Source organism: Myxocyprinus asiaticus, chromosome 29, assembly GCF_019703515.2.
Source record: "Myxocyprinus asiaticus isolate MX2 ecotype Aquarium Trade chromosome 29, UBuf_Myxa_2, whole genome shotgun sequence".
NCBI lineage: Eukaryota > Metazoa > Chordata > Actinopteri > Cypriniformes > Catostomidae > Myxocyprinus > Myxocyprinus asiaticus.
In genome coordinates, this window is record NC_059372.1 from 44,067,771 (window position 1) to 44,094,065 (window position 26,295).

General features: G+C 37.4%; 2 protein-coding genes across 5 annotated transcripts in view; one reads left to right on the forward strand and one right to left on the reverse strand.

Annotated features, from left to right (window-relative positions):
* The window catches only part of LOC127419800 (protein Wnt-7a-like), a 67,850-nt gene extending 63,970 nt beyond the window's left edge, over positions 1-3,880 (reverse strand). For 2 of the 4 annotated variants that reach the window (XM_051661546.1, XM_051661543.1), the window contains exons 1-2: positions 3,616-3,880; positions 2,174-2,400 (exon numbers count right to left, since the gene is read on the reverse strand). In XM_051661546.1, coding sequence (XP_051517506.1) covers positions 2,174-2,400; positions 3,616-3,686 — 298 coding nt within the window. In that variant the 5' untranslated portion in view covers positions 3,687-3,880. The remainder of the gene's footprint in view (positions 1-2,173; positions 2,401-3,615) is intronic. The other 2 variants (XM_051661545.1, XM_051661544.1) reach the window with 2 other exon arrangements.
* A 4,478-nt stretch (positions 3,881-8,358) lies between these two features.
* On the forward strand, positions 8,359-26,271 carry LOC127419787 (F-box/WD repeat-containing protein 12-like). The gene is made up of 10 exons (XM_051661518.1): positions 8,359-8,478; positions 20,939-20,976; positions 21,178-21,351; positions 21,760-21,877; positions 22,745-22,951; positions 23,053-23,217; positions 23,331-23,538; positions 24,255-24,433; positions 25,596-25,726; positions 25,822-26,271. The coding sequence occupies exons 1-10, from the start codon at positions 8,383-8,385 to the stop codon at positions 25,919-25,921; spliced, it is 1,416 nt and encodes a 471-aa protein (XP_051517478.1). The 5' UTR covers positions 8,359-8,382; the 3' UTR covers positions 25,922-26,271.
* The last annotated feature ends 24 nt before the right edge of the window (positions 26,272-26,295 follow it).

Consider the following 26,295-nt stretch of genomic DNA (forward strand, 5'->3'; position numbering starts at 1 on the left):
AGTTTTGAAAAAGTGAGTATTTTAACATTTACGGATTCCCTTTGCTGGTTTTCCATCCAAAATGTTTAACATTTTTTATGTGTATTTCTAAAAATTCGACTTAAAAAAATATGAATTGTTGCGTGTTTCCATCCACTACGTAATGCGCATTATCATGAATGAGCCGTCTCGTCATGATGGAGCAGCTGAATGACCTCTGCCTGCTTTGGGGACAGTTTTATTTGCAAGATTGGAGCATGTATCTAATTTTATTAAATGCATTCACGAGACACTGCAGAATAAGTATAATATCTGATATAATGTGGGCTGAAAGAGCTGCGATGCCCACACACCACCAGTCTCCGCATACCTGGGAGCACCTGCTCTCAAAACTGTTCTGGCGGATTGTGAGGACCCGCTTTATCGACCAGTTTTGGGTTAAACACTTCCGAATGACAAGCGCTATGTTCAAAGAATTATGTGCCAAGGTCAGACATTTCGGTGGGCTAGTCACATCAAGCTATCACACACTCTTAACACAAATAGTTAAAACATGTCATCGTTTTGCTAATAAACCGTTTCCATCACTTTAATGCACATTTTAACTAATGTGAAACTCTAGAAAATCCACCTCCTCCTAGCGCATTAAATTTTATGCGAATTTAGAAAGTTTATTCGAATGTCAAGTTTTCCATTTAGGATTTCTTATGCGCAATTTCAAAATGTGCATAAAAATAGTTGGATGGAAACCCACCTAATGTAAGTGCCTCATTGGAACAAAGATTTTTGCTTTTTTAAAGAAAAGGAGGGACAAGTCAGAATTAATATTTGTGGTAATCAGTGTTGGGCAAGTTACTCAAAACAAGTAATCCACTACAAATTACTAATTACATCTCCAAAAATTGAATCAGATTACTTTACTGGTTACTTTATCTAAATGTATCACATTACTATTCATTTTACTTTTACGTTACTTTCTAAATCAGTTTTCCTAGAAGAGTTTTTGGTTTTCCATTCAAATTCAAAATGTCTATATTTTCTCCTCGTTCATTGTTACACACCCTTCAGCTGTCACAGAAACACTAACAGACATATATAAATTCATATTTTAAATGTAGCATATTACTTTAGCATAAGCCAGTGGTTCCCAACCCTGTTCCTGGAGGCCCCCCATCACTGCACATTTTGGATATCCAAAATGTGTAGTGTTGGGGGGCCTCCAGGAACAGGGTTGAGAACCACTGGCATAAGTGATATACTTAAAAGTAATTTCTTTCAATGAAAGTAAGTATCTGTAATCTGATTACAAGAATTTTAAATGTAATGTTTTGACTAAAAGTAATTAGATTACAGAAACGAATTACTTTGCAATCTGATACACCCAACACTGGTGGTAATCGACAATATGCCACAAGTTCTGTCGATTGAGCTTAAAGGTTCACAGTCATTTTTTCCTGATTAAAAGTTTTACTCCACAAAAAAATAATAGTCATTTTGAAACATATGTATAAAATCATGACCAATCACATGAGATGAGGAATCCAATCCATCCTGTTATTGGACACTATCACTGATGGATTAAATTAATAATGGCTGCCTATGAATAGTGAGTTTCTATAATGGCATCTGAAACTGAAAATGATTGTGTGTGAATGATGCTGCATACACGCCGCTAGGTGTCAGTGTAAGTCCAAGATGACAAATTCAAGTTATTAAGTGCACCTTTAACTTGTTTTGAACCTAGAATACTCCTTTAAAAACTTTTTTAATTTCCAAAGAACCATATACAGCCCAACATGTTTCTTGATAAGAATAGGGTTATCTTATGAATAGGTGCTGCAGCAAAGAGCAATTGAAGAAGCTTTATTTTTAAGAGATACCTCCCCACGCTTGAATCATTAATGAAAGGTTTGTATGGTTTAAAACGATGCTTTGGTGCGCAATATAACCCCAGGTAAAAAAAAATAAAAAAAAACATGCGCTCATATATCTCATCTGCCAGACATCTCTGGCATGTGGCACGGAAATCTTCACCGGTCGATCTTTATGTCGAGCAAACTGTGACTAGTAAAGGAGGTAACTGTTTTACCTCAGATTAAACAAACCAAATAATTTGTAACCACGATGGTAAATAGGCTACTTCCGCGATATTTTCATATTGTTTTAGACATGCTTGTGCAGATTTCCAACATACCCACTTTCAACTCTTTTCCGAAGACGGTCCTCTCGCCGAGCGCGGAGCAGTTCCAACGGCCGCTTTTGAACTGAAACTGGCACTCGTTGATGCCCATCTGAGCGCCCTCTCCAATCACGATGATCGCGTCCGGCCGGCTCTGACAGATGATCCGCTGTCGGGGGGCCAGTCCGGGGATCTTGTTGCATATAATGCTCGCTCCCAGCGCCAATACAGTAGAGAACCCTCTACAATTGACCAGAGAACAACTAGTAAACGAGATACTTGCACAATTGAGCAAAAAATGGAGGCATGTTGCTGGCCAAAATACATGTTATGGCTTTAATTAAAAAGAGATACAGCTCATAATGCCAGACATATGCACCAAAATCTCAAGACAAGGAAAGAATGATCTGGTGCATCCTTTGCTTTATTTTAGCGCTGGGCTCTCTGGGCACCTGACGGCCAATGCACACCGGCAAGCGCACATCGGAGGCGCCCAACGGCGGTCCGATCATTCCCAGAGAGCCCTGCGAGGTGCGCACCAGACTCTGACATGCAGGTTGTACCTACAGAGTTGTTTCTACCAGTTTAGCCATTCAAAATGATTTTGTTTCTGTAACCTAATGTAGTCAGATTTATTCCGTCGTATCAAATCTTTTTGTCTTTTTTTCCTTTTTTTTTTTTTTTTTTCGTAATAAAAGCACTAACTTCTGATTCTCAAGAAACCTGTCAAGAAAATGAACACCAAATCAATACAAAAAAATATATTATATTAAATTACATAAAGTGAATGAAGACTACATTTGGGAACATTAAGATAAGCCTGTAATTTCCGTATAACACGTCTGGACGTTTTACGTTTACTATTCCAAATGTTTTCAACGATGATTCTCAACACCGCAACTGGATTATAGTAGGAAAAAGATGCAGTTGTGTGTTTTTGTTTTAATAAAAATCAGCGAAAATGAAAGGCAGTATACCAAGGGATGGTGTAGGTCTATAGATGAAAACTGACGATGTATGAACTGGTTACTTTAAAATTTAAATACAAAATAATAGCCTATCATAACCTCTTTTTTCCGCATTGTATAACTGTTATGACATTAATGTCACACTGTAAAAAATCTTATGAAAGGCCTATGCAAAGTACGATTTCTTGTTTGTTTCTTTTGATTTTGGAGTAAAATAGGACCAGGACATCTTGACAGGTTTAGTAAAATTCACCCTAATTTAGTTGCCACTAAAGTACATTTATTAGGTTACCCAGCTAAATACTTTTACAGAGCGAAAAGCAGAACTTGCAAATGTAATTTCCTAATTAAATCTCTAAACACAGACTTAAAATCAGAACAAAACTCGCTAATGCAGGACAGACTGTGGAAATATACTATTCCAACAGGAGAGAAAAAATAAAAGACATTATGCTGTTCTTTGCATTTATGCCTTTTTCATCATCTCACCCCATTTTCAAGTATATTATTCCGAGACAGAGGAAAATGCGAAATATCCAGCGTCGTGTTTTTCGGCTCATTATGGTCTCTAATCGTTTCACTCAATGGTAAAGACAAAGTGAACTTTTACTGTGAGTATCCAGTCTGTTAGTAACTCAAGTCAATCTGAAGCAAATTTCCAGTAAGTATAATTTTCCAGGACACACAGATCCCGCTGTCCAAGACTTCAGGATGAATCCAGACTGTGTTCAGTGAGCATTGTGGCGCAGGTAGAAGAAATGTGCCGGTCTGACTATTGTCTCCTCAGCCTGTTGCTTATATATCTGGGCGTGTTCCGCCAAATCTCAAATGCATTACTGGAGCTGTATCTTTTTTTTTTTTTTTTTTTTTTTAGACCAAACTGGCTATAAAAATCGTTTTGAATTGAACAGCCCATTAAATTAAAAATAATTAACATATTTATTAACATTTTTTAAATGATTACACAAATAGCTTATATTTTTACATAATTAACAAAGAATATGTTTATGGTATGCAACAGATAGTAGTGAAGTTTCAGTTCAGTTTAAAAGGAAAGGTAGAAACATTGACAAGTTGATCATATTACTTTTATTTAAAAATTGCAGATTTGTTTTGAATGTAGTTTTTAAAAAGCATCTGTACATCTGATTAACACAGTCCATATAAAAGGAACTAATATCAACAGGATCCCGGAAAAAAAATGTTGTAAACATATTTGTATGTTTGTGAAAGAAAATGGTTATTTTATTAATTGAGGGTGCATTCAATTCATCAAGTATTACAGTAAACCCATTTCAAATGTAATAAATTAAATGTTCTGTTTAAATAAATGCTGTACTCTTTAAACTTTGTTCATCCTAGAATCCTCCACTTGCAGCAATGTCACCTCATATATTCAGCAGTCAATTTATTAGATCTTCAGATGAAGTTTCATTCCTTTCTGCAGCATTTCACAAAAATGTAATTTGTTTGTAGAACACTTCTAATGGACCTTACGATCAAACTTTTCCAACAACAGCTCAACACCTCAAACTTTGATTCATCTGTCCATAATGCTCATTTCTAATCATTAACCACCAAATCTTTAAAGGGATAGTTCACCCAAAAATGAAAATTCTCTCATCATTTACTAAGATGTGTATGACTTTCTTTCTTCTGTTTATCACAAACGAAGATTTTTAGAAAATATTTCAGCTCTGTAGGTCTATACAATGCAAGTGAATAATGGCCAGAACTTTGAAGGTCCAAAAAAGCACATTAAGGCAGCATATAAGTAAGCCGTAAGACTCCAGTGGTTAAACCTATGTCTTCAGAAGTGATATGATAGGTGTTGGTGAGAAACAGATCAAAATGTAAGTTTTTTTTTTTTAACTATAAATTCTCCTCCCTGCCCAGTAGGTGGCGATATGCATGAAGAATGTGAATAGCCAAAAACAAAAGAAGAATGTGAAAGTGGAGATTGATAGTAAAAAACACTTAAATATTGATCTGTTTCTCACCCACATCTATTTTATCACTTCTGAAGATATAGATTAAACCTCTGGAGTCTTATGGATTACTTTTATGCTGCCTTTGTGCTTTTTGGAGCTTCAAAGTTCTGGCCACCATCCGCTTGCATTGTGTGGACCTACAGAACTGAAATATACTTCTAAAAATCTTTGCTTGTGTTCAGCAGAAGAAAGAAAGTCATACACATCTGGGATGGCATGAGGATGAGTAAATGATGAATTTATTTTCATTTTTGGGTATACTGCTCCTTTAAGTTCTTTGCACATTGTATCTGTTTCTTCTTAGTGTCAGATGTGGCTTTCTTTTTGAGATTCTGTCTTAAAGGCCAACATCCTAGAGTCTTCTCTTCACTGTTACAGATGAAACTGGTGTTTGGCATGTACTGTTCATTGAAGCTACCAGTTTAAAACCTGTGAGGAGTCTATTTCTCAGACTAGATTGTCTTGTCTTCTTGTTGTGGTGTATCTAGGCCGTCCACTTCTTTCCCTATCCTGGTCAGATCCAGTTTGCTTTTTTTCTTTCAAGAAAGTAGTGCATAGAATAGCATTCATCTCAAAGAACAATAGACTGATGAATTTTTAGAGAAATCTGTTTCTTTTCGGTTATTTTTAAAACCAAAATGTGACTTGCAAGTGTAAAGGGACTGGCAAGAAATGCAAGTGTACTCAATACTTCAGCAACTGAAAAAACACACTGAATTGTGATGTTCATACTTCATTGATCAGGACAGCCATTTACAACCATAAGAAAGGTTTGATTACCAAATTAGCACAGTATAAAAATTATATTTATGGATTACGTGACATTATTTTCTTAGTAGACTGGAGTCATGACTGCAGAAAATGGGGCTGACAACACATGTAAAAATTGGATTTTGATAATTAACAAATCTAAAACATTTATTTCAAACAGTTGAATTCATTTGCAGCATTACTCATGTTTAAGGTAGTGTTTTTATAAAGTTAATGCATTCTAGGTAAGGAGAAGCATCAGTTTCTTTAGCATCAAAATAGTGTTTCCAAACATAAAATGTAGTATATTTTCAGTTAAATCTTCTAGGGAACAATCAGTCTGGTTTATTTTGATGTTGTTAGAAATGTAAGCTAGTAAAACTGAGGATTGCAGTTGGTTGCAGGTGCTTTAGATAAGGTTATACAGTAGATTTTTGAAAAGGTATGATTTTCCTGCCCCTCCTACTTTAAGAATGGCACATAATAACTCTTAATGAAGATAAAAACGTTTTACACTTGAATTAACAACATTTAAGTGAAAATTATTTTGCAATTACTCCCCCTATTGGCATCATTAGTTAAATGGACCACTAACACCTGACACAAATGCAAGTAGATTTCTAATGTTCAGGACACCACTGAAACAACTGTAACAACGTATCTGTGTACCATAAGGAGTCTTTCTTTTTCACATTGTCACATTTTCCCACAATTAGACCTTTTCCAACATATTCCTTCTGCTAAACTTTCAAAAATTATGCCTTTTCATACAGAAAAAGCAGTTGTTGAAATAGTTATAACATTATCCATATAATGAACATCTTTGGCCTGAAATAATTTTGAGCTAAAAAAAAAAAAAAGATGCTATTTATTTTGAACTATACCTGAGAAATTATTAAAGGAATATTCCGGGTTCAATACAAGTTAAGCTCAGTCGACAGCATTTGTGGCATAATGTTGATTACCACAAATTTATTTTGACTCATCCCTCCTTTTCTTCAAAAAGCAAAAATGTGGTTACAGTGAGACACTTACAATGGAAGTGAATGGGCCCAATCTGTAAACATTAAAATACTCAGTTTCAAAAGCATAGCCACATGACAGAAATAATAAGCCGTGCGCCTGCAATCCTGGTAAACAACCATTTAAATAACTTTACAGCTCAAATAATACTCAAGTTTTAACAGAATAATTCATGTGTGCTTTTATAAAACTATAATCGTCAAAACAAAACACAACTTCCAAAAATTTGCTCCATTTACTTCCATTGTAAGTGCCTCACTGTAACCTCGATTTTTACTTTTCATTTTATTTTTAAAAGGAGGGATGTGTCAAAATTATTTTTGTGGTAATCAACATTATGCCACAAATGCTGCTGACTGAGCTGAACTTGAGCACGGAACTTCTTAATAATACAACATTAACAAGATGATTTCGATAATAAAATTATACAAAATATTGTGCAACAATTCACTGGATGAAATAACAAATTTCAACTAAATTTTGGCCAGATGAAAAGTGTTGCTCTTCTGAATTTCACTTAATAATAATGCAGCGCATGTTGCGAGTTATCAAACAGTCCACTCTATTAATATTAGTACAGTAAAAGACTGTAGCCTATAGTTTTCCTCTCTCCGTCCTGCCTTACCTCAGTCAGGGCAGTTTCATTCACCTCCTGCCCGGCTCATGCATTAAGTGTCTTTTCCTGTTGGGCATCATATCAAGACAAGATTCCCTTTCATTACTGCACTGCATTCAACCGCATGACTAACTTGAAGGTCATTACAGAAAAGGTTTGGTGATGCTCTGTCCTGGAATGGAAAACTGCTGTCAATGATCTTTCTCTCTCTTACTGAATATTAGATTGATGTGGACTTCTATTATATATGTTTAAGTATGAGAATATCTAATGTAAGGTAGGCACTGGCCACAAAGGTCATCTGCATTATGTGTAAACTCTTTGTCATGACGGTCACATTTCATTCTCATCTGTACTATTTAAATAAATTAAATGCATTTTTCCTGGTACACTTGATTAAATAAATTACAATCAGGTGCAGAAAGCAATAAACTACTTTGAGGACATTTTCCATACATATATCAGAAATCTGTGGTCTTAACAGCTCATATCAGCATCAGAAGAGCTCTTTAAGATTTTAAGAAGAAATCAATTGTTTATGTCTGCGAGTCTGTAAAGGGGTTCAAAGTCAATTCACACACTGTCTGAAAGATCATCTACAATGAAAGGTAACGATTTCACACTGCTCGATTAAAAACATTAATGGTTATGACTTCGAAGCACACATGGGACTGAATGTAGTATGAATATATTTCAGTTTACAGTGTGAAGAATTTACATATTTCCATTGATCATTGTATGAACTTGGGCCCCTGTTTATCTCTATATTCACAACATTATCAGTCAACTATGTGTATGGTTTGTCCCTGAGGTTATACCGTAGAGGGTATCAATATGACGTCAACACGAAACTGAAAGTAACGAGCTGACGTCAGAATGGAGATTTGCCAGAGTTTACCTCTGGACTGTCTGATCAGTATATTCTCTCTTCTCCAGGACGAAGATTTAATCAAAGCGTCCAGAGTCTGTAAGGTAAGTGATGTGAGAGTTAATGCTCTCATACTGGCAAGAATGGACTTTGAATGAGGATTCACATAGTGTAGAAGCCCGGTATAAGTGCACTCATCCAGATACAGATAAAGCATGCGAGGCCGTTTAATCTTACTGTCAATCGGGAAACAACAACACCCCTTAAAAACAGACCTACTCGATTAAATCAGACCCTGATATGAGAAGTGATGAAAGGGTTGCAATGTCTAGTAAACCGGAAAATATGGAGAGAAGAGGCAGATGTACCTCTGGTTGGATAAAGTTTAGGAAAATCAAGGAAGTGATTTTTTTGTACAGACAATCTCCAGAACAATATATACGAGGGACACAAAACGAAGGCACAAAGGGAAAACAAAGAAACAAACAAAGCAAAAAACAAAAAGGAGAAAAATCTCATTCCAATATTGCATCTCCATTCATAACAGATTTCACAATCCCATTCAACATCTGGGATGTTTTAAAGGCGTTTTTGTTTCTTTTAAGTTTATATAGAGAATCAACAAAACCTTTTATCTCAGAGCGAAATAAAATAAAGTTAGGTTTAGAAGCTATCACTCTGGATTTGTGGAAATGATATTTTCCCAACAAGCGCAGGATTTTGGCAGCATTGTCCAAGAGAACACAACCAGTGTTACAGAATAGAAACAGGACCATTTCTTCTTTGATGTCAATTAGATTATTAAAGGAAGTAAAAATAAGTAATGAGATCTCAGTCAGAATGAATTTGAAAAGGAACACCTAAAAAATAGATGAGGCATGATTCAATTTCAGAACCACAAAAAGAACATTCCGGTCAAATGTCCATAAATTTAGATAAGAATAAATTGCAAGGGTAAAAATTGTTAAGGATTTTACTTTGAATCTCTCTGACCTTGTTTGGTATTACAAAAAGGTTATGTACATTATGAAAAGATGTTGTAACTTTGTCACCATAAAACCATTGCTTTTGGAGCAACACTGGTTGTAGAAAGTAATGTTTTTCTAATATGTATGTTGTTGCACTTACAATCTAAAAAAAATCTACGATCATCAAATGAGGTGGTCCTTCCTTTGGTGGTGAATATTGTAGCGAGGATTTAAAGAGGCCCTATTATGCTTTTTGGGATTTTACCTTTCTTTTAGGGTGTAATATAGCTGTTTGTGCATGTGAAGTTACAAAGCACAAAGTCCACGCAAAAGGGAGTTATTCTCTCCCACAGACAACACTGCTCAAGAACTACAAGAAACAGATGGACCATTTCTTCCGTAAAGTATCTACGTCACTATGTAACACATTGAGTTGGGTTAGTGTTGTCGCCAGGTCGAGAAGATTCTGTTTTCTTCACTGAGAAAGCAAAACCTCTTCGTTTGGACTTCCAAAGGCAGACAAATTGACGAATCATTGGTTAATTTATTTGAATTATTTAGCAGAACAACCACAACCAATTCTGGATTTTCAAGTCGGTTACTCCTGAAAGATGGTGCAGTTCCCACTTTGTTGGGACAATCTGGAGCTTCAGGATCACAACCAAGTAGGTTTCATTATTTGTAGATTTATCTGCTACCAAGAGTTCAAATGCAGAATTTTGTGTTGTAGCTATGGTGAACACCCAGTGCACAGCTGTAGGCCTCTTCTAACCTGCTAACTAATGTTATTGTGTTGAAATAGATTTGCTAATCAGCTGCGGGCCACTTTTACCTACAGTTGTGTAGAATTATGCAGATTGTTTATCGTTCTTACTATCATGAATAGTGATCAAGTGTGTAGATGGATTTATTTTTACAAATAGTAATTTTACATCTGCAATCCACAGTAGTGCTTGGCTAACTTATTATGTAACGTTATTGTTTTGGTAAGGGTTTACTATTCAGCTTTGGGCTGGCTTTTACCTAAAACTGTGTAACAAAATGGTCGATCTGAAGAGTCTTATATAATGATATAACTACAGGCTGTAATGTTACGGCCGTTATCGGTAGTCCACGGCAAACTTGCTCACTAACTCTCTAATAATACAGTAATTAAAATTATTTGGTAATGTTCAAGTGAGCCTCTGTTCTCCATTCATATCTCTGGCGAAAAATGTTCAGCTACACCCATTCCAGCAAAAGATGACTAACTTAGATTCACTATGTGTCTTTTATTTGAAGCTTTGTTAGGTTCACAATAATCAACAGTGTACTTGTAAGAAAGCTACAAAATGAAAACTTACCACTGTGAAACATCCTGCTCAAGTCGTGCTTGCTAAGGTGGTTCGGGTCGATCAGCTTGTTTTTCCAAACTTTTATTATCGGACTCAAACTGGTACAGCAAAAACCATTGTTACCATAGTTACAATAGTGTTTACAGCTGTTAAGGAAGCCTGAAACTCGGTTATGGTAAGGGGCTTTACATTTCTGACACATGCTCTACAGTGCATCCAGAAAGTATTCACAGCGCTTCACTTCAGGTGCCTTTTGGCAAACTCCAGGCGGGCTGTCATGTGCCTTTTACTGAGGAGTGGCTTCCGTCTGGCCACTCTACTGTACAGGCCTGATTGGTGGAGTGCTGCAGAGATGGTTGTTCTTCTGGAAGAGTCTCCTCTCTCCACAGAGAAACGCTGGAGCTCTGTCAGAGTGACCATCGGGTTCTTGGTCACCTCCCTGACTAAGGTCCTTCTCCCCCAATCACTCAGTTTGGCTGGGCGGCCAGCTTTAGGAAGAGTCCTGGTGGTTCCAAACTTCTTCCATTTACGGATGATGGAAGCCACTGTGCTCATTGGGACCTTCAATGCTGCAGAAATTTTTCTGTACCCTTCCCCAGATCTGTGCCTCGATACAATCTTGTCTCAGAGGTCTACAGACAGCTCCTTGGACTTCATGGCTTGGTTTGTGCTCTGAAATGCACTGTTAACTGTGGGACCTTATATAGACAGGTGTGTGCCTTTCCAAATCATGTCCAATCAACTGAATTTACCACAGGTGAACTCCAATCAAGTTGTAGAAACATCTCAAGGATGATCAGTGGAAACAGGATGCACCTGAGCTCAGTTTTGAGTGTCATGGCAAAGGCTGTGAATACTTATGAACATGTGATTTTTTTCGTTTTTTATTTTTAATAAATTTGCAAATATTTCAAACAAACTTCTTTCACATTGCCATTATGGGGTAATGTTTGTAGAATTTTGAGGAAAATAATGAATTTAATCCAATTTGGAATAAGGCTGTAACATAACAAAATGTGGAAAAAGTGAAGCGCTGTGAATACTTTCCGGATGCAATGTACGCGGTTGACCAATCACAACAGACTGGGTCAGCTGACCAATCAGAGCAGGCTGGGCTTTGCAGAAAGGGGGGCTAATTCAGAGCGTTTGAGCCAGAGGATGAAAATAGGTTTAGCAGAAATGTGCAGTATGAGAAAAATAATGTTTTTTGAACAATAAAGCATGTTCAAAAACATGCATGTTCATTAAAGCTATTCTAGTAGACCCCCAAAATAAAATCATGAACCTGTAAATTAGCATAATATGGGCTCTTTAATAAGATTAAGAAGCTTAATTGATATGCCATTAATCACCCTTGAAAACTCAATACGAGTGACATTAACATTATCTTTGATCAATTTTTCATAATTAATTGGATTCCCGCTATTCTCAATGAAGTTTGAGGTAAAAATAATATTCTTCTCAGCACAACTTTTGTTAAATATGGTCCTGTTTCTATGCAAAACTTACTGATTGTTCCTTGAAAGCTAACTTCCATGAATCCAGTGCTTGCTTGTGGAAATTAGCTAGTTTGATGGGCAATTTGTTACAGTTAAAATTACAACCCAACAAAAATTTTAAGCCACCACAACCATCAAATATTAAATTTGGAATAAAGAACCAGGGAGCATTACTATCTAACAGGCATTGTTTAACCCAGTTGACTTTAAACACCTGGTTAAGGGTTGTGAAATCTATAGCGTTAAAGCCCCCGTCAGCATAGTTCCTAATCATTGTTTTCCTCTTAATATATTCAGTCTTATTTTTCCAAATGAATTTGAATAAAAGAGAGTCAAATGAAGCAGCTGTTTTAGAGTTAACATATAAAGATAAGGCAGGATAAACCATTCTTGAAATGCCTTCAGCTTTCGAGAGCAGTATCCTTCCCTGTATGGTTAGGTCCCTCTGAAGCCATCCATTGAAAATAGTCTTTGTTTTTTGCATCTTAGGAGAAAAGTTGTCAGTCTTTCACGAGCCGATTTGTTGATTGTGATTCCAAGATATTTCACTGATTGTTTGACTTTCACTCCACAAATAGAAGATTTGTTTGATTCATGAACAGTTAGTATCTCACACTTATCCCTATTAATTTTAAGGCCAGAAGCTTTTGAAAAGATTTCCAATCCATCCATAATACTCAGAACCTGGTTTTCATCTTGAAGAAAAATACATGTGTCGTCTGCCAGCTGACTGATTAAGACAATATTGTCATAAATTCTTATACCCTCAGCACTAATACTAATACACTGTATAAAGATTAAGTAATTCCACTGCTATCAAAAATAAGAAAGGGGAAATCGGGCAACCTTGCTGTAAACACCTACTAAGTACAAAACGTTTTGAAGCTCCTCCTGCAAGGGCAACACTGCTATTTATACATTTGTATATACAGGTGCATCTCAATAAATTAGAATGTCGTGGAAAAGTTCATTTATTTCAGTAATTCAGCTCAAATTGTGAAACTTGTGTATTAAATAAATTAAATGCACACAGACTGAAGTAGTTTAAGTCTTTGGTTCTTTTAATTGTGATGATTTTGGCTCACATTTAACAAAAACCCACCAATTCACTATCTCAAAAAATTAGAATACATCATAAGACCAATAAAAAAAACATTTTTAGTGAATTGTTGGCCTTCTGGAAAGTATGTTCATTTACTGTATATGTACTCAATACTTGGTAGGGGCTCCTTTTGCTTTAATTACTGCCTCAATTCGGCGTGGCATGGAGGTGATCAGTTTGTGGCACTGCTGAGGTGGTATGGAAGCCCAGGTTTCTTTGACAGTGGCCTTCAGCTCATCTGCATTTTTTGGTCTCTTGTTTCTCATTTTCCTCTTGACAATACCCCATAGATTCTCTATGGGGTTCAGGTCTGGTGAGTTTGCTGGCCAGTCAAGCACACCAACACCATGGTCATTTAACCAACTTTTGGTGCTTTTGGCAGTGTGGGCAGGTGCCAAATCCTGCTGGAAAATGAAATCAGCATCTTTAAAAAGCTGGTCAGCAGAAGGAAGCATGAAGTGCTCCAAAATTTCTTGGTAAATGGGTGCAGTGACTTTGGTTTTCAAAAAACACAATGGACCAACACCAGCAGATGACATTGCATCCCAAATCATCACAGACTGTGGAAATTTAACACTGGACTTCAAGCAACTTGGGCTATGAGCTTCTCCACCCTTCCTCCAGACTCTAGGACCTTGGTTTCCAAATGAAATACAAAACTTGCTCTTATCTGAAAAGAGGACTTTGGACCACTGGGCAACAGTCCAGTTCTTCTTCTCCTTAGCCCAGGTAAGACGCCTCTGACGTTGTCTGTGGTTCAGGAGTGGCTTAACAAGAGGAATACGACAACTGTAGCCAAATTCCTTGACATGTCTGTGTGTGGTGGCTCTTGATGCCTTGACCCCAGCCTCAGTCCATTCCTTGTGAAGTTCACCCAAATTCTTGAATCGATTTTGCTTGACAATCATAAGGCTGCGGTTCTCTCGGTTGGTTGTGCATCTTTTTCTTCCACACTTTTTCCTTCCACTCAACTTTCTGTTAACATGCTTGGATACAGCACTCTGTGAACAGCCAGCTTCTTTGGCAATGAATGTTTGTGGCTTACCCTCCTTGTGAAGGGTGTCAGTGATTGTCTTCTGGACAACTGTCAGATCAGCAGTCTTCCCCATGATTGTGTAGCCTAGTGAACCAAACTGAGAGACCATTTTGAAGGCTCAGGAAACCTTTGCAGGTGTTTTGAATTGATTAGCTGATTGGCATGTCACCATATTCTAATTTTTTGAGATAGTGAATTGGTGGGTTTTTGTTAAATGTGAGCCAAAATCATCACAATTAAAAGAACGAAAGACTTAAACTACTTCAGTCTGTGTGCATTGAATTTATTTAATACACAAGTTTCACAATTTGAGTTGAATTACTGAAATAAATGAACTTTTCCACGACATTCTAATTTATTGAGATGCACCTGTATTTCGAACCATGTTTTTAAATTTTACTCCAAAATTTATCTAAAGCTGTATATATAAATTCATGCTCAATAGAATCAAATGCCTAATAAAAGTCTAGAAACAAAATAATGGCACCATCTTAAACATGATCCGAGGAGTCTAACATATCAAATGCAAGTCAAGTCAAGTCAAAATGTATTTCTATTGCACATTTAAAAGCAACAGAGTTGCGCCAAAGTGCTGTACAATAAAACGTTGAGCATATAAAAAGAAAGCATTAAAGGAAAACATGCAGCACACAAAATATAAAAACATTAAATAAAATACAATCAGAAAACTTCAACATAAAACCCTTAAACTAATCTTAATCAAAAGCCAGAGAGAACAAATAAGACTTAAGATCCGATTTAAAATTGGCTAGTGAAGGAGCAAACCTCACATTTATGGGCAGACTGTTCCAAAGTTTAGGTGCTGCAGCAGAGAAGGCCCGACCACCCTTAGTTTTACAGCGACAACGTGGGACAGTTAAGAGAAGCTGATTACTAGACCTAAGTGCTCTTTGGGGAGAGGAAGGAATCAGAAGGTCACTAATGTATTTTGGTGTGACACCAGATAAAGCCTTGTACACACAAACAGTTATTTTAAAATCGATTCTAAACTTTACAGGAAGCCAATGTAAAGTCGCTAAAATGGGAGAAATGTTGCATGGACAATTTGCAGGCGAGAGATCGCAATTTGAGGCAGGCCACAGTATAGGGAATTACAGTAGTCCAGGCGTGATGTTATGAGAGCATGGATTACAGTCTCCAAATCTTTCGGGGGTAGAAACTGTTTTAATTTTGCAACCAATCTCAGTTGAAAGAAACTGTTTGAATTAAAAACAGATGGAGACCTGGAGGGGCCTAAAATCAGAATTTCACTTTTGCTTTCGTTTAATTGCAAAAAATGATTAGCCATCCAACATTTGATCTCCTCAAAACAGTCGCAAAGTGCGTCCAAAGGATAACTACTGTCAGTTTTAGCTGGTAGATAAAATTGTGTATCGTCAGCATGGCAGTGGTAGGAGATCTTATATTTCTTAAAAATGACACCCAAGGGGAGCATATACAATGAAAAGAGAAGAGGGCCTAAAATGGACCCTTGGGGCACACCGCATAATAGGGGAACCAATGAAGAAGAAAACTTCCCAATGCTCACTGAGAAGGTTCTATCTTTGAGGTAAGAGGCCAACCACTGCAGGGCAACACCCTGAATACCCACCACCTCTTCCAACCGATGTAACAGAATACTATGATCGATTGTATCGAATGCAGCGATTAAACCAACAAGACAAGCACCACATACGAACCAGTATCGAGAACTTGCGACAGGTCATTGCTGACCTTCAACAGTGCGGTTTCCGTACTGTGCATTGATCTAAAACCCGACTGAAAAGTATCTAAAATATTGGACATACTTATATAAGAACTCAACTGACGATACACAACTCTCTCTAAGAGCTTTGAAATAAAAGGCAATTTGGAGATAGTTCTGAAATTGCTAAGGAAAGATGGGTCAAGATGGGGTTTCTTAAGCAGAGGGTGAACCACAGCATGTTTAAAACTAACAGGTACAACTCCATTTGCTAGAGAACTGTTAATAATGGCTGTTACAGCCGGGCTCAAGGTTACAAACACTTCCTTGAAAAGACGAGTTGAAATGACATCGGACTCACAACTGGAGCATTTAGCCTTTGAAACAATATCAGCTAGCTGAGCAGAGATAACTGGATGAAAGCAAGTTAGCAAATCTGTTGGTGAACAAATTAATGGGGGATCATATGTTGATGGCTTAATGGAAGCCTTGATCTCCAAGACTTTATTATCAAAAAATTAAAAAAAGTTCTCACAGGTTTCCCTAGATGGAACAAGAGAAGGGGCTGGTAAGGGATTTAGCACTGAATCAATTGTCATAAACAGCATTCTCGGTTGGTTAGCATTTTCAGTGATGAGTTTGGAGAGGAATTTAGACTTAGCCTCTTTTACTGACTTTTGGTAACTAGTTAAGCATGCAGTTAAACATTCATACGAGACTTGAAGATTGTCTCTTTTCCACTTTCGCTCTGCCTTACAACACTCTTGTCTAAGAGAGCGGGTGTTATCATTTAACCAAGGCTGAGTGTTGCCCTTTCCCTTAGCTTTCCTGGGCTTAAGGGAAGCAACAAAGTCTATAGAAACGGAGCAGGATTTAGTAAAAACCTCCACCATTTCTTCAGTGTTTAATTTGTCAATGAAGACAGCATCCGCAAAGTTAGCTTGATAGTACTCTGAAAATAAAGTGGTAGTGGAAAGTTGAATGAAACGAGAATAACTTGTGGAGGTGGGAGAAACACAGACAGATTCAAACTAAATTGGCAAATGGTCTGAAATAGCATTATCAATCACTCTCAGATTTGTTACAGGAAAACCATGTGACAACACCAGATCCAGTGTGTGCCCCAAATTATGAGTAGGGCTAAAAACTAATTGTGACAGATTTAAAGATTCAATGAGGCATAAAAACTCTTTCACCATAGGTTTAGATGGACAGCAAAGGTGAATATTAAAGTCTCCTAGAATCAACAGTCTATCACAGCGAGACACAATATTAGAGAGGAACTGAATGAAATCCTTGTTAAATTTTGGAGGCCTGTAAACCAGTGCACATAATACAGGACCCCCTATGTCGATTCTCATTAACTGTACCTCAAAACTGTAATACACATCTGTATGTAATTTTTTGTTTTTAAAATTGTTTTTAAAAACAGTAGCAACACCCCCACCATGACCAGAAAGTCTTGGGAGCGCTAAAAAAAGCAGAAAGTTCACCATGAGATGATAATTCATCCAGTTTCAGCCATGTTTCAGTCACAAATAAAAAGTCAAGCGAATTCGAGATGAAAAAGTCATTTAAAATGAATGATTTGTTAGATAGTGACCTCGCATTTATCAAGGCCACCCTCACCATCAGCGGCTCAGCTTTTTCAGGATTTGAAGATGAAAACTTAATTGAACAAAGATTTAACAGATTTACAGACCGCAACTCTGCGCCCGACTTTGAAGAGGAACGACGGGATGAAATTACTGGAATGTAATCTGAAACTGAACAAAGACCAGACCAGAACTAATTTAAAAGTTTAAAAGGATCAAGCCGGGGAGCAGCGGCAGTCAGACACGCCAGCGTACACTCCAGATAATGGCAAATCTGTGCTCCCTTCGGAATTTCAAATGCCCCCTCGGGTAAATTATCCTGGCTCCGACTCTGGTCAGCAAGGAAGTGATTTTGGGGCAAAAGCGAATATTATTTGAGATATGTCTACCCTTCATACCTGACTGTGTTATTGAAATAATTTCTTCCAGACAAGGCTTCAATCTTTTAGCAATAAGAGAAGTTCATAATTTATAATCAGAATTTAATAGTGTAATGGGATGCCAATTTTCAGTCTTTATTTGGTTTGGTTTTATTGAGTCACATGGGGTAACCTCCTCGTGGTCACTATAATGTGGTTTGTTCTCAGTGGGGCGTGTGGTGAATTGAGCGTGGATGCCGTGGTAGATGGCGTGAAGCCTCCACACGTGCTATGTTTCCGTGGCAACACGCTCAACAAGCCACGTGATAAGATGCGCGGGTTGATGGTCTCAGACATGGAGGCAACTGGGATTTGTCTTCCGCCACCCGGATTGAGGCGAATCACTACGCGACCACGGGACTTAAAAGCACATTGGGAAAATAAATAAATAAAAGGGGCTGAGGGGAATTTTCCTAACCCTTACAGGAAATGTGTTGAAGGAGGACAGTATTTGCAGAAGAATTATTGAAGCCATAAACATTTCCTAGAATAAAAAAAAAAATCCTCAAGCCGTATCACAGTAGCAATCCATCTGCCCTCTGATGAGAAATGAGATTCATGTATATTTCCTTTAAAGTTTTTGTTAAATATAATTGTCACACCACCAGAGTGATTAGTACAATTAATAATTATAGCTCCTCCACCATTGATTTGGCCAAAACTTTCCGTTCCTTTTACATGAGTGCATTTCTTGAAGAAAGTTTTTTGAGAATGACAAAATAAAAATAAGGCTTTTCTCTTAGTAATGTCACGAATCCCCCATACATTAATTGAAAAACAAGAAAGTGAGAACATATCTAACTTTTAAATGATAAAGAGGTCTGTTCAACAAAATGCAAAATCTCAACATTAAACGGTACCCTTTTACAATTTGAACTATAGTGCATAAGTGTACCATTATTAGCTCCCACCCCTTTTTGCTTCTATAAACCCCTTCTTACAGGACAAATATAATAGGTATAGCAGCAACCAAGGATAAAACAAAACAAAATATTGGAAATAGTAGCTGCCCTTGAACATTTTGTCAAAAAATTACAAATTATGCACATCCAGCACAAAAAAATTTCGTATTAAGAATGAATAAATATTTTTCACCTTATTCAAGGTCATCAGCTGTAGATCTTTTGCCACTGATAATGGCAAAGGGGCCTTTGAATCCAGCAATCTTCCTCTGCCGTCTGACCTCTTCCACCAGAGCCCATAACTTGGCTCTTGCATCTTTCACGTACTATGTCAAATCCTCTGTGATTTTTATTTTCTTTTGCTTGAGAACCCCAGAATTTTATTGCATTGGTCCATATATGGTAACGCGTAGTGCTCACTAAGAACTGCACAAAAATATGGCGTGGTTGTATAGATCCGTTACCCTTTTTCGGCCTGGGACCCAGTCAGTGAGCTACATCCACTGAATTTTGTAGGGAGTCTGCAGTGGTAGGAGAAATGCTGGAGAAAAGCTTGATTACTGTCATTTTGACATTTTCGTCATCCTGCTCCAGGATTCCAGATAATTTCAGATTCCAGCATCTTTGATTTAATTTCTCCTCCGCCGTATCCATCCTGCCGTTTATGCCTCTCACTTGCTCTTTGGTTTCTTTCACAGTGTTCTCAACAAACAGCAATTTCTCCAAAAATAACTGTTGTGTTTCTCCAATCCTGTTAATTGCAGCTAGCAAGGTGTTGTTAGAGACCGTCTCTGGCGTATCCATTCTTATTGATTTATTTGCTGGGCTATTACCCGGTGTCTCTAGAACTGGCTGGTCTCCAGGATTGTCAGTGTTTTGTTTCACATAGTCGTGGATCCGCTTGACCCTTTCCACATCTGTTTCCATTGGCCTGGATTTTTGTTGAATCTTCCTAGAGTTTACAGTACTTGCTTTCATCTTTTGTTCCCAATAAATATCTAATAAGTGCCCTCATGCAAATGAGCTATTCAGTTGTAATCGCAAACTCACTAGGAGGGGTTTGATATTGATCCTGTTTTGGTCTAAACTTAACAAAACATCTGTAAAAGATGTCTCGCACCTACAAGTTTAAGTTTGGCTAACCCAAAGCTAAGTTTTGCACAAAAAATCTCAAAAGTTAGCTTGCTTCAGCGCCATCTTGGCCACCCTCACGGAAGTGAAGTGTGAGTAGTGTTGGGAAGTCCAACTCATTTTCGGGAATCAGTTCTTTTGAACTGTCGGTTTCAATTAATCACATCATACATGATTCAGTGATTTATTTTATTGTAGGTCTTTGGAAACATTTGTACACTCAAAACTATAAATCTATTAGTTCACCCAACATACAAATGGAAATTGACCCCATGAATCTTGTACAAATGATTTAGAAAACAACCAACTTCCTGGACTTTAAACCCCGCCCATTTCACACTCCTTTTCATATCAACTTTCTACCTGCTTAGCCTGTTTCTGTGGTTGCATAGAGGAAGAGAAAGTAATTATAGAAATATCGACACAATAATATAATTAATATATTGTATATAAAATATTATATATTATAAAAGATTGTATAAATACCTAATGTATAAATAAAAGGTTGTAATTCTCTAACAAATCCAAGCCAAAGTGATCTGAGTGTGTCTCCTAATAAGTCATTTTCTGTGCTGATTGTTTTGGAAAATATGCGGAATTCGGCACAATGAATTTAAACATGCTAGTAAAATGTACCACAGTCTTAATGGCTGCTGAAAGTATTGTTATGAAATTAGCTCAAATAATAAATAAACGAACATGCAATGAGGTCGGGGATGTGTGGAAACTTGTGAATGATGGGAGTCTTCTGCGGAATTCTTCACACACAAATTCCATATGGGCCTCGGAAAAATGAAAACATCACATGTACAGTACACCTTTACACAATAACATGATATGTGTAATAATGTTCTTTCAAACATTTTTGTTTAGGAATGGCACCATGCTGCGGAGACACCGTGGTTGTGGAGGCAAGTCACATGAGATGATATGGGATTATTGGCTTCAATGCAAAATAAAATTTCAAAAATGTTCTGTACAGGCTGAAATTCATGCATCTTACAAAGCAGATGTCATTATTTATCTTGTGTTTCACACCAGATGTGTTGATGAAAGTGACTTGGTGATTTGGTGTGAAACACAAGATAATGACATCAGAATTATTTTTATAGGAGAATGTGTTTGCAGAAATGGAGTTTCTGCAACATTTCGCAGCTCCTCTCAAACACGGGGACACACTCGTGGAAGGATTATTACCTGCGGCGTGCCCACCTTGAGATGAAAATGAAATCAGGCAGGTCATGTGCAGACTATACCTGCAAGAGCCTACGAGGTCATAAAGGCAAGTGATCTCATCAAAATCCACATCAGACACATACAATGCCTTTACAAATCAGAGAACCATCTCCATATACTGCTTTGTTGATTGTGATGGTTGGTCCACCCAAACAAAGCTGCTGAAATACACTAATGGTTTGGAAATAATGGGAAGTAAAAAATACAAAGGCTGCAATCATAGCTCAAAATACGCTAATTGCATCATATTTCTGTCGTATATATTGTTCGCTCTGTGCTCGCCAGTGAGTCACAAATGATGTATGTCGCGCTGTCTAATGGATGAGAATATTTTTGGTCTGCGCTGTATGACTTTGTTGCACTTTTGAAGTGAATATAATAAAATGTTAGACATCACAGTTGGCCAGTAGTTGAATTAGTAGCCACTGATACAAATATTTATCTTTTTCCACAGGTAGGGTTGTTGGTTTTGCATACTTGGTTGGAAACGATGCCTGCTCAGATGTTTGGAAGAGCACACCAGTAGTCTGCAGTGCATCCACAGACGGCACAGTCAAAGCATGGGACATTCAGAAGGCATTACAGACATCCTTGTTCATGAAGACTTGAAGAAATTACATTTTACACAACGATAATGAATCCTGTGATTTTTAAAAAAAAATATATATATATATATTTTTTTTATATTGTTACATTATTTTGCCCCAAATTCTCATTACTGTAATGTGCAAAAATCCATTCTCATTAATATTATGAAGTAATGGAAATCGTCCAGACAAAATTGTTTAAAAGCATATACAGTGTACTATGATAATGTAAAGAGATGCACCAATATGAACATTGTTGGCCGATAAGATACAGATTTTAACAAAATATTATAGGCCAATACCGATATTTGGCCACTTACCTTATTTTGTCATCAGATCACTGTTTTTATTAGGAGTTATGCTTTAAAAATTTACAAAGAGGTACAAAAGCTATTTTACTGTTCTAACAATTAAGGATATTTATTGAACATGGAATCTGTTGAACACATGAGAGGCCAGAATGTTAATAGAGCCACAAAAAGAGATAAAAATATAATATGAAGATTGATGTGGGGGAAAAAGGTTATTTTGCCCTTCTATTCATTTTTACACGTGTTTTTGCACTTCTAAAAAAATAGAACTCACATTATGATAGAATATTACAAACTCGTATGTATTCGACATGCTTTACTTTTTCGGAATTCATTTATTTTGGTTGGTATTTCCTTTATATTTCACACAGAAAAAAATATAATCAACTTTAGACAATCTAGTAAATTTACATTAAAAATATAAACACAAAAAATATTAGTAGTCTTAAAATAGGCCTCATTTTCTATATGCAATTTTTTTTTCTCATTTGTTTTACTTTTTTTATGTGAAATTTACCCATAATATATTTGACATTTAATTGCAGGGTGTTAATTTATGGTCAAGTCCTGCTCAAAGCCCCCTGCAGGACATTGTAGTTGATCCTGTTCAGTCCGTTGCTGTAACTTCTGACATCACAGGAAAAATTAAAACCTGGAAGGGTTCAACTGGAGAGGAGCTGGCCTCTTTTGAATCCGGATTCTCTAAGACCACACTACTCTTATTCAGCAACAATGGCAGCTCCTTCCTTATGGTATAATCTTTCATAGAAATCTTTGTTGAATTTTTGACAACACAGTAAATAAATCTGTAATTTGTAAGTTAATAAGTGCATGTTTATTTTCTGCCCTTTAGGTGGGAACTATTCTAGGTTCTCTAGTTGTCTTGACTTGTCCCACACTGTCTGAAGTCTCAAGGCACGTGGTGTGCGACTCATTCAGTCTAGATCTCCTCCTCTCATCCCTAGATAAAAAATGGATACTTTCTGCCTCCAAAGAAAACATTGACTTGAGTCCAAAGGTAAGCCAGACACTCCCAGAGTTAATCGCACTCCATTGTGATTATTGGATTCTATTTAAAAATGACCAATAGTGTTATAGGCATTATTTGAAAGCTGGTGTGTGTCTTTGGAGGTTTTCTACAGTGAAAGTGTGTGTGATCCTGTTGAAGATGAGGACACTGTGTGTCAGAGTCTGCCTGTCACTGGCTGCTGTGCCGCTGTGTTTCTCCCGTCACAACCTGCACGTGTTGCAGTGATTCATAAAGATGGTCTCGTCAACAACACACTCTCAGTATTTGACCTGAACATAAAGGAAGCCAAATACAAAAAGGAGCCACAAGGTTCGCCTCAGAAATAAAAGACTAAATGTATCACTATAACTGTTCTTTTTTGTTGTAGGTTGAGTGTATTTTTGTTTAAAGGTGCACTCAGTAAGTTTTTGTCCATGTCATTTTGGACTTGCACTGACATCAAGTGGTGTGGATGCAGCATTATTCTAATGCAATAGTTTTCTGTTACTGATGCCATTGTAGGAAATCACTATTCACAGTCAGCCATGGTTAAATTAATCCTCAACAGAAAGTGTCCAAAAACAGTGTGGTTACTGAGATTAAGTGAGTAGTTTTGACATGGTCATGTGATACTATACTGGCAGCCCCCATAAGGGGACCCTCTCCATGTAGAATAAAACAGCTTTTATAAGGTTACTGATATGACTGGAGTCTTCATCTCATGTGAGTGCTCATGATTTTATACTTAAGTTTCAAAATTACCTTTTATTTCTTTAGGAGTAAAAACATTTTTAATGAGAAATTGTTTTTTGAGTGCACCTTTTAAAGGCATAGTTGATTCTCTCCAACCACTTGTCATATAGACCACTTTTCACCATCCTATCAACTCCTCATGAATAAAGTCTCACCATACAATTTTTCTCATTGAATATTTTGCTTCAAGCAGAATTATGTCATATTAGTTTTTTTACATGCCCTAAAATTACATTAGGAAATATTATAAATTGATGAAGTATTTATTAAGATGTCGTCCCTTCCCGTTTCAGCTCAGCAAGTTGCATCGTTTCAGGTCGAAATGAGCCATCGTTCAGACGTCATTCTAGAGGCGAGAGGGAGCAACACTCTTCTGCTTACAGATGGAAACCATCTTAAAGTCTACACACTGAAAGGAGAACTTGTGGCTAGTTTTGAAGATCATATACAGCCAATAACTTCTCTTTGTGTGGTAGGCTGTTGGACCAATCAACTCATTCCGGCCTGTCAAGAACATGTCAGGGTCATATTTTAACCAAAAATCGAAATTAAAAATATGAAATTACACTGATGAGCCAAAACGTTATGACCACCTGCCTAATAGGCTGTTGGTCCTCAGCGTGCTGCCAGCACAGTGCCGACCGTCGATGGCATGGACTCTACAAGACCCCTGATGGTGTCCTGTGGTATCTGGCACCAAGACATTAGCAGCAGATTCTTCATGTCCTGTAAGCTGCGAGGTGGAGCTGCCATGGATCGGACTTGTTGGTCCAGCACATCCCACAGATGCTCAATCGGATTGATTGATCTGGAGAATTTGGATTTGCAAGGGCAACACCTTGAACACTTCATCATGTTCCTCAAACTATTCCCAAACAATTTGTGCAGTGTGGCAGGACGCATTATCCTGCTGAAAGAGGCCACTGCCATCAGGGAATACCATTGTCATGAAGGGGTGTACATGGTCTGCAACGATGTTTAGATAGGTGGCACATGTCAAATTGATGTCCACATGAATGGCCAGACCCAGGGTTTCCCAGCAGAACATTGCCTAAGCATAAACAGAGCATCACACTCCCTCCACCTGCTTGTCATCTTCCTACAGCGCATCCTGGTGCCATTACATCCCCAGGTAAACGACACACGTACACAGCCGTCCATGTTATGTAAAAGAAAACGGGACTCATCGGACCAGGTGACCTTCTTCCACTGCTCTAAGGTCCAGTTTTGACGCTTACGTGCCTATTGTAGGTGCTTTCGGCTGTGGACAGGGGTCATCATGGGCACTCTGATCAGTCTGCGGATACGCAACCCAATACACAAATGTGTGTTGTGACACATTCCTCCCATAACCATCATTAAAATTTTCTCTGACTTGTGCCACAGCAGACCTTCTGTCAGTTCGGACCAGATGGGATAGCCTTCGTTGCCCTCATGCATTGATGAGCCTTGGGCGTCCAGCACCCTGTTGCCGTGCAGGAAAATCTTAATGAACATTTTCTTTATGCAAAATATAATTTCTTTTTTTTTCTCTTTTGATTTCAGGGTGAAATATGAGCTAGACATGTTCTTGACAGACTCTGTGAGATTCACTCACCTTTGTTTGTGAGTAACTAATTCTGCTGGTCTTACAGGACAGTTTTCGGGTGGTGACAGCATCTCGTGATCTGTCTCTCAGAGTACTGACATGGAGAAATGATAAAGAACATGGGCTTATGCTTGAGAGCCAGTATCACTTGCTCGGAGGCTCTTACACAATGTCCAGGTACAGTATTATCATCCATACAATAAAATTATGTTTAATTACATTATCCTTTGACAGCTATTTTGTAAATTGTCAATTCTTTTTATATTTAACAGAGGATTCACCAACGTTTCCTGCGATTATTCGAGTATTGTGGCCTCCGTGGAGTCAGTGGATGGAAAGGATGTTCTGAAGGCTTATACGTTTGATTTTTGAGCATCAAATGCACTCAGATCTTCTCTACTCAATAAAGTTGAGCAAAAGAAAACCTTGAGAACTGATATTATATTGTGCATTCCATAAATATTATTATCAGAACTGTTAAAAGGTAAAAGACTTTAATAGTTTGTGCTTAATGAGATTCATAACATGTACAGTGAGATTGAGGTGTGTAGAAAATAAAAATCAGACTTGGGAAGAAAATATTCAGAAAATCCTGATTCACTCAAGGGTGTTAACATTTATACATTGGAATGCCTTGCTTCTTCAGTTTGCCTATATTATCAGTTTGTCTGTATGCCTATAAATCCTGTAATCTACAAAAATAAAGACAGTTATCAGTTTAAGTTCTGTACAGTCTTATTATTTTA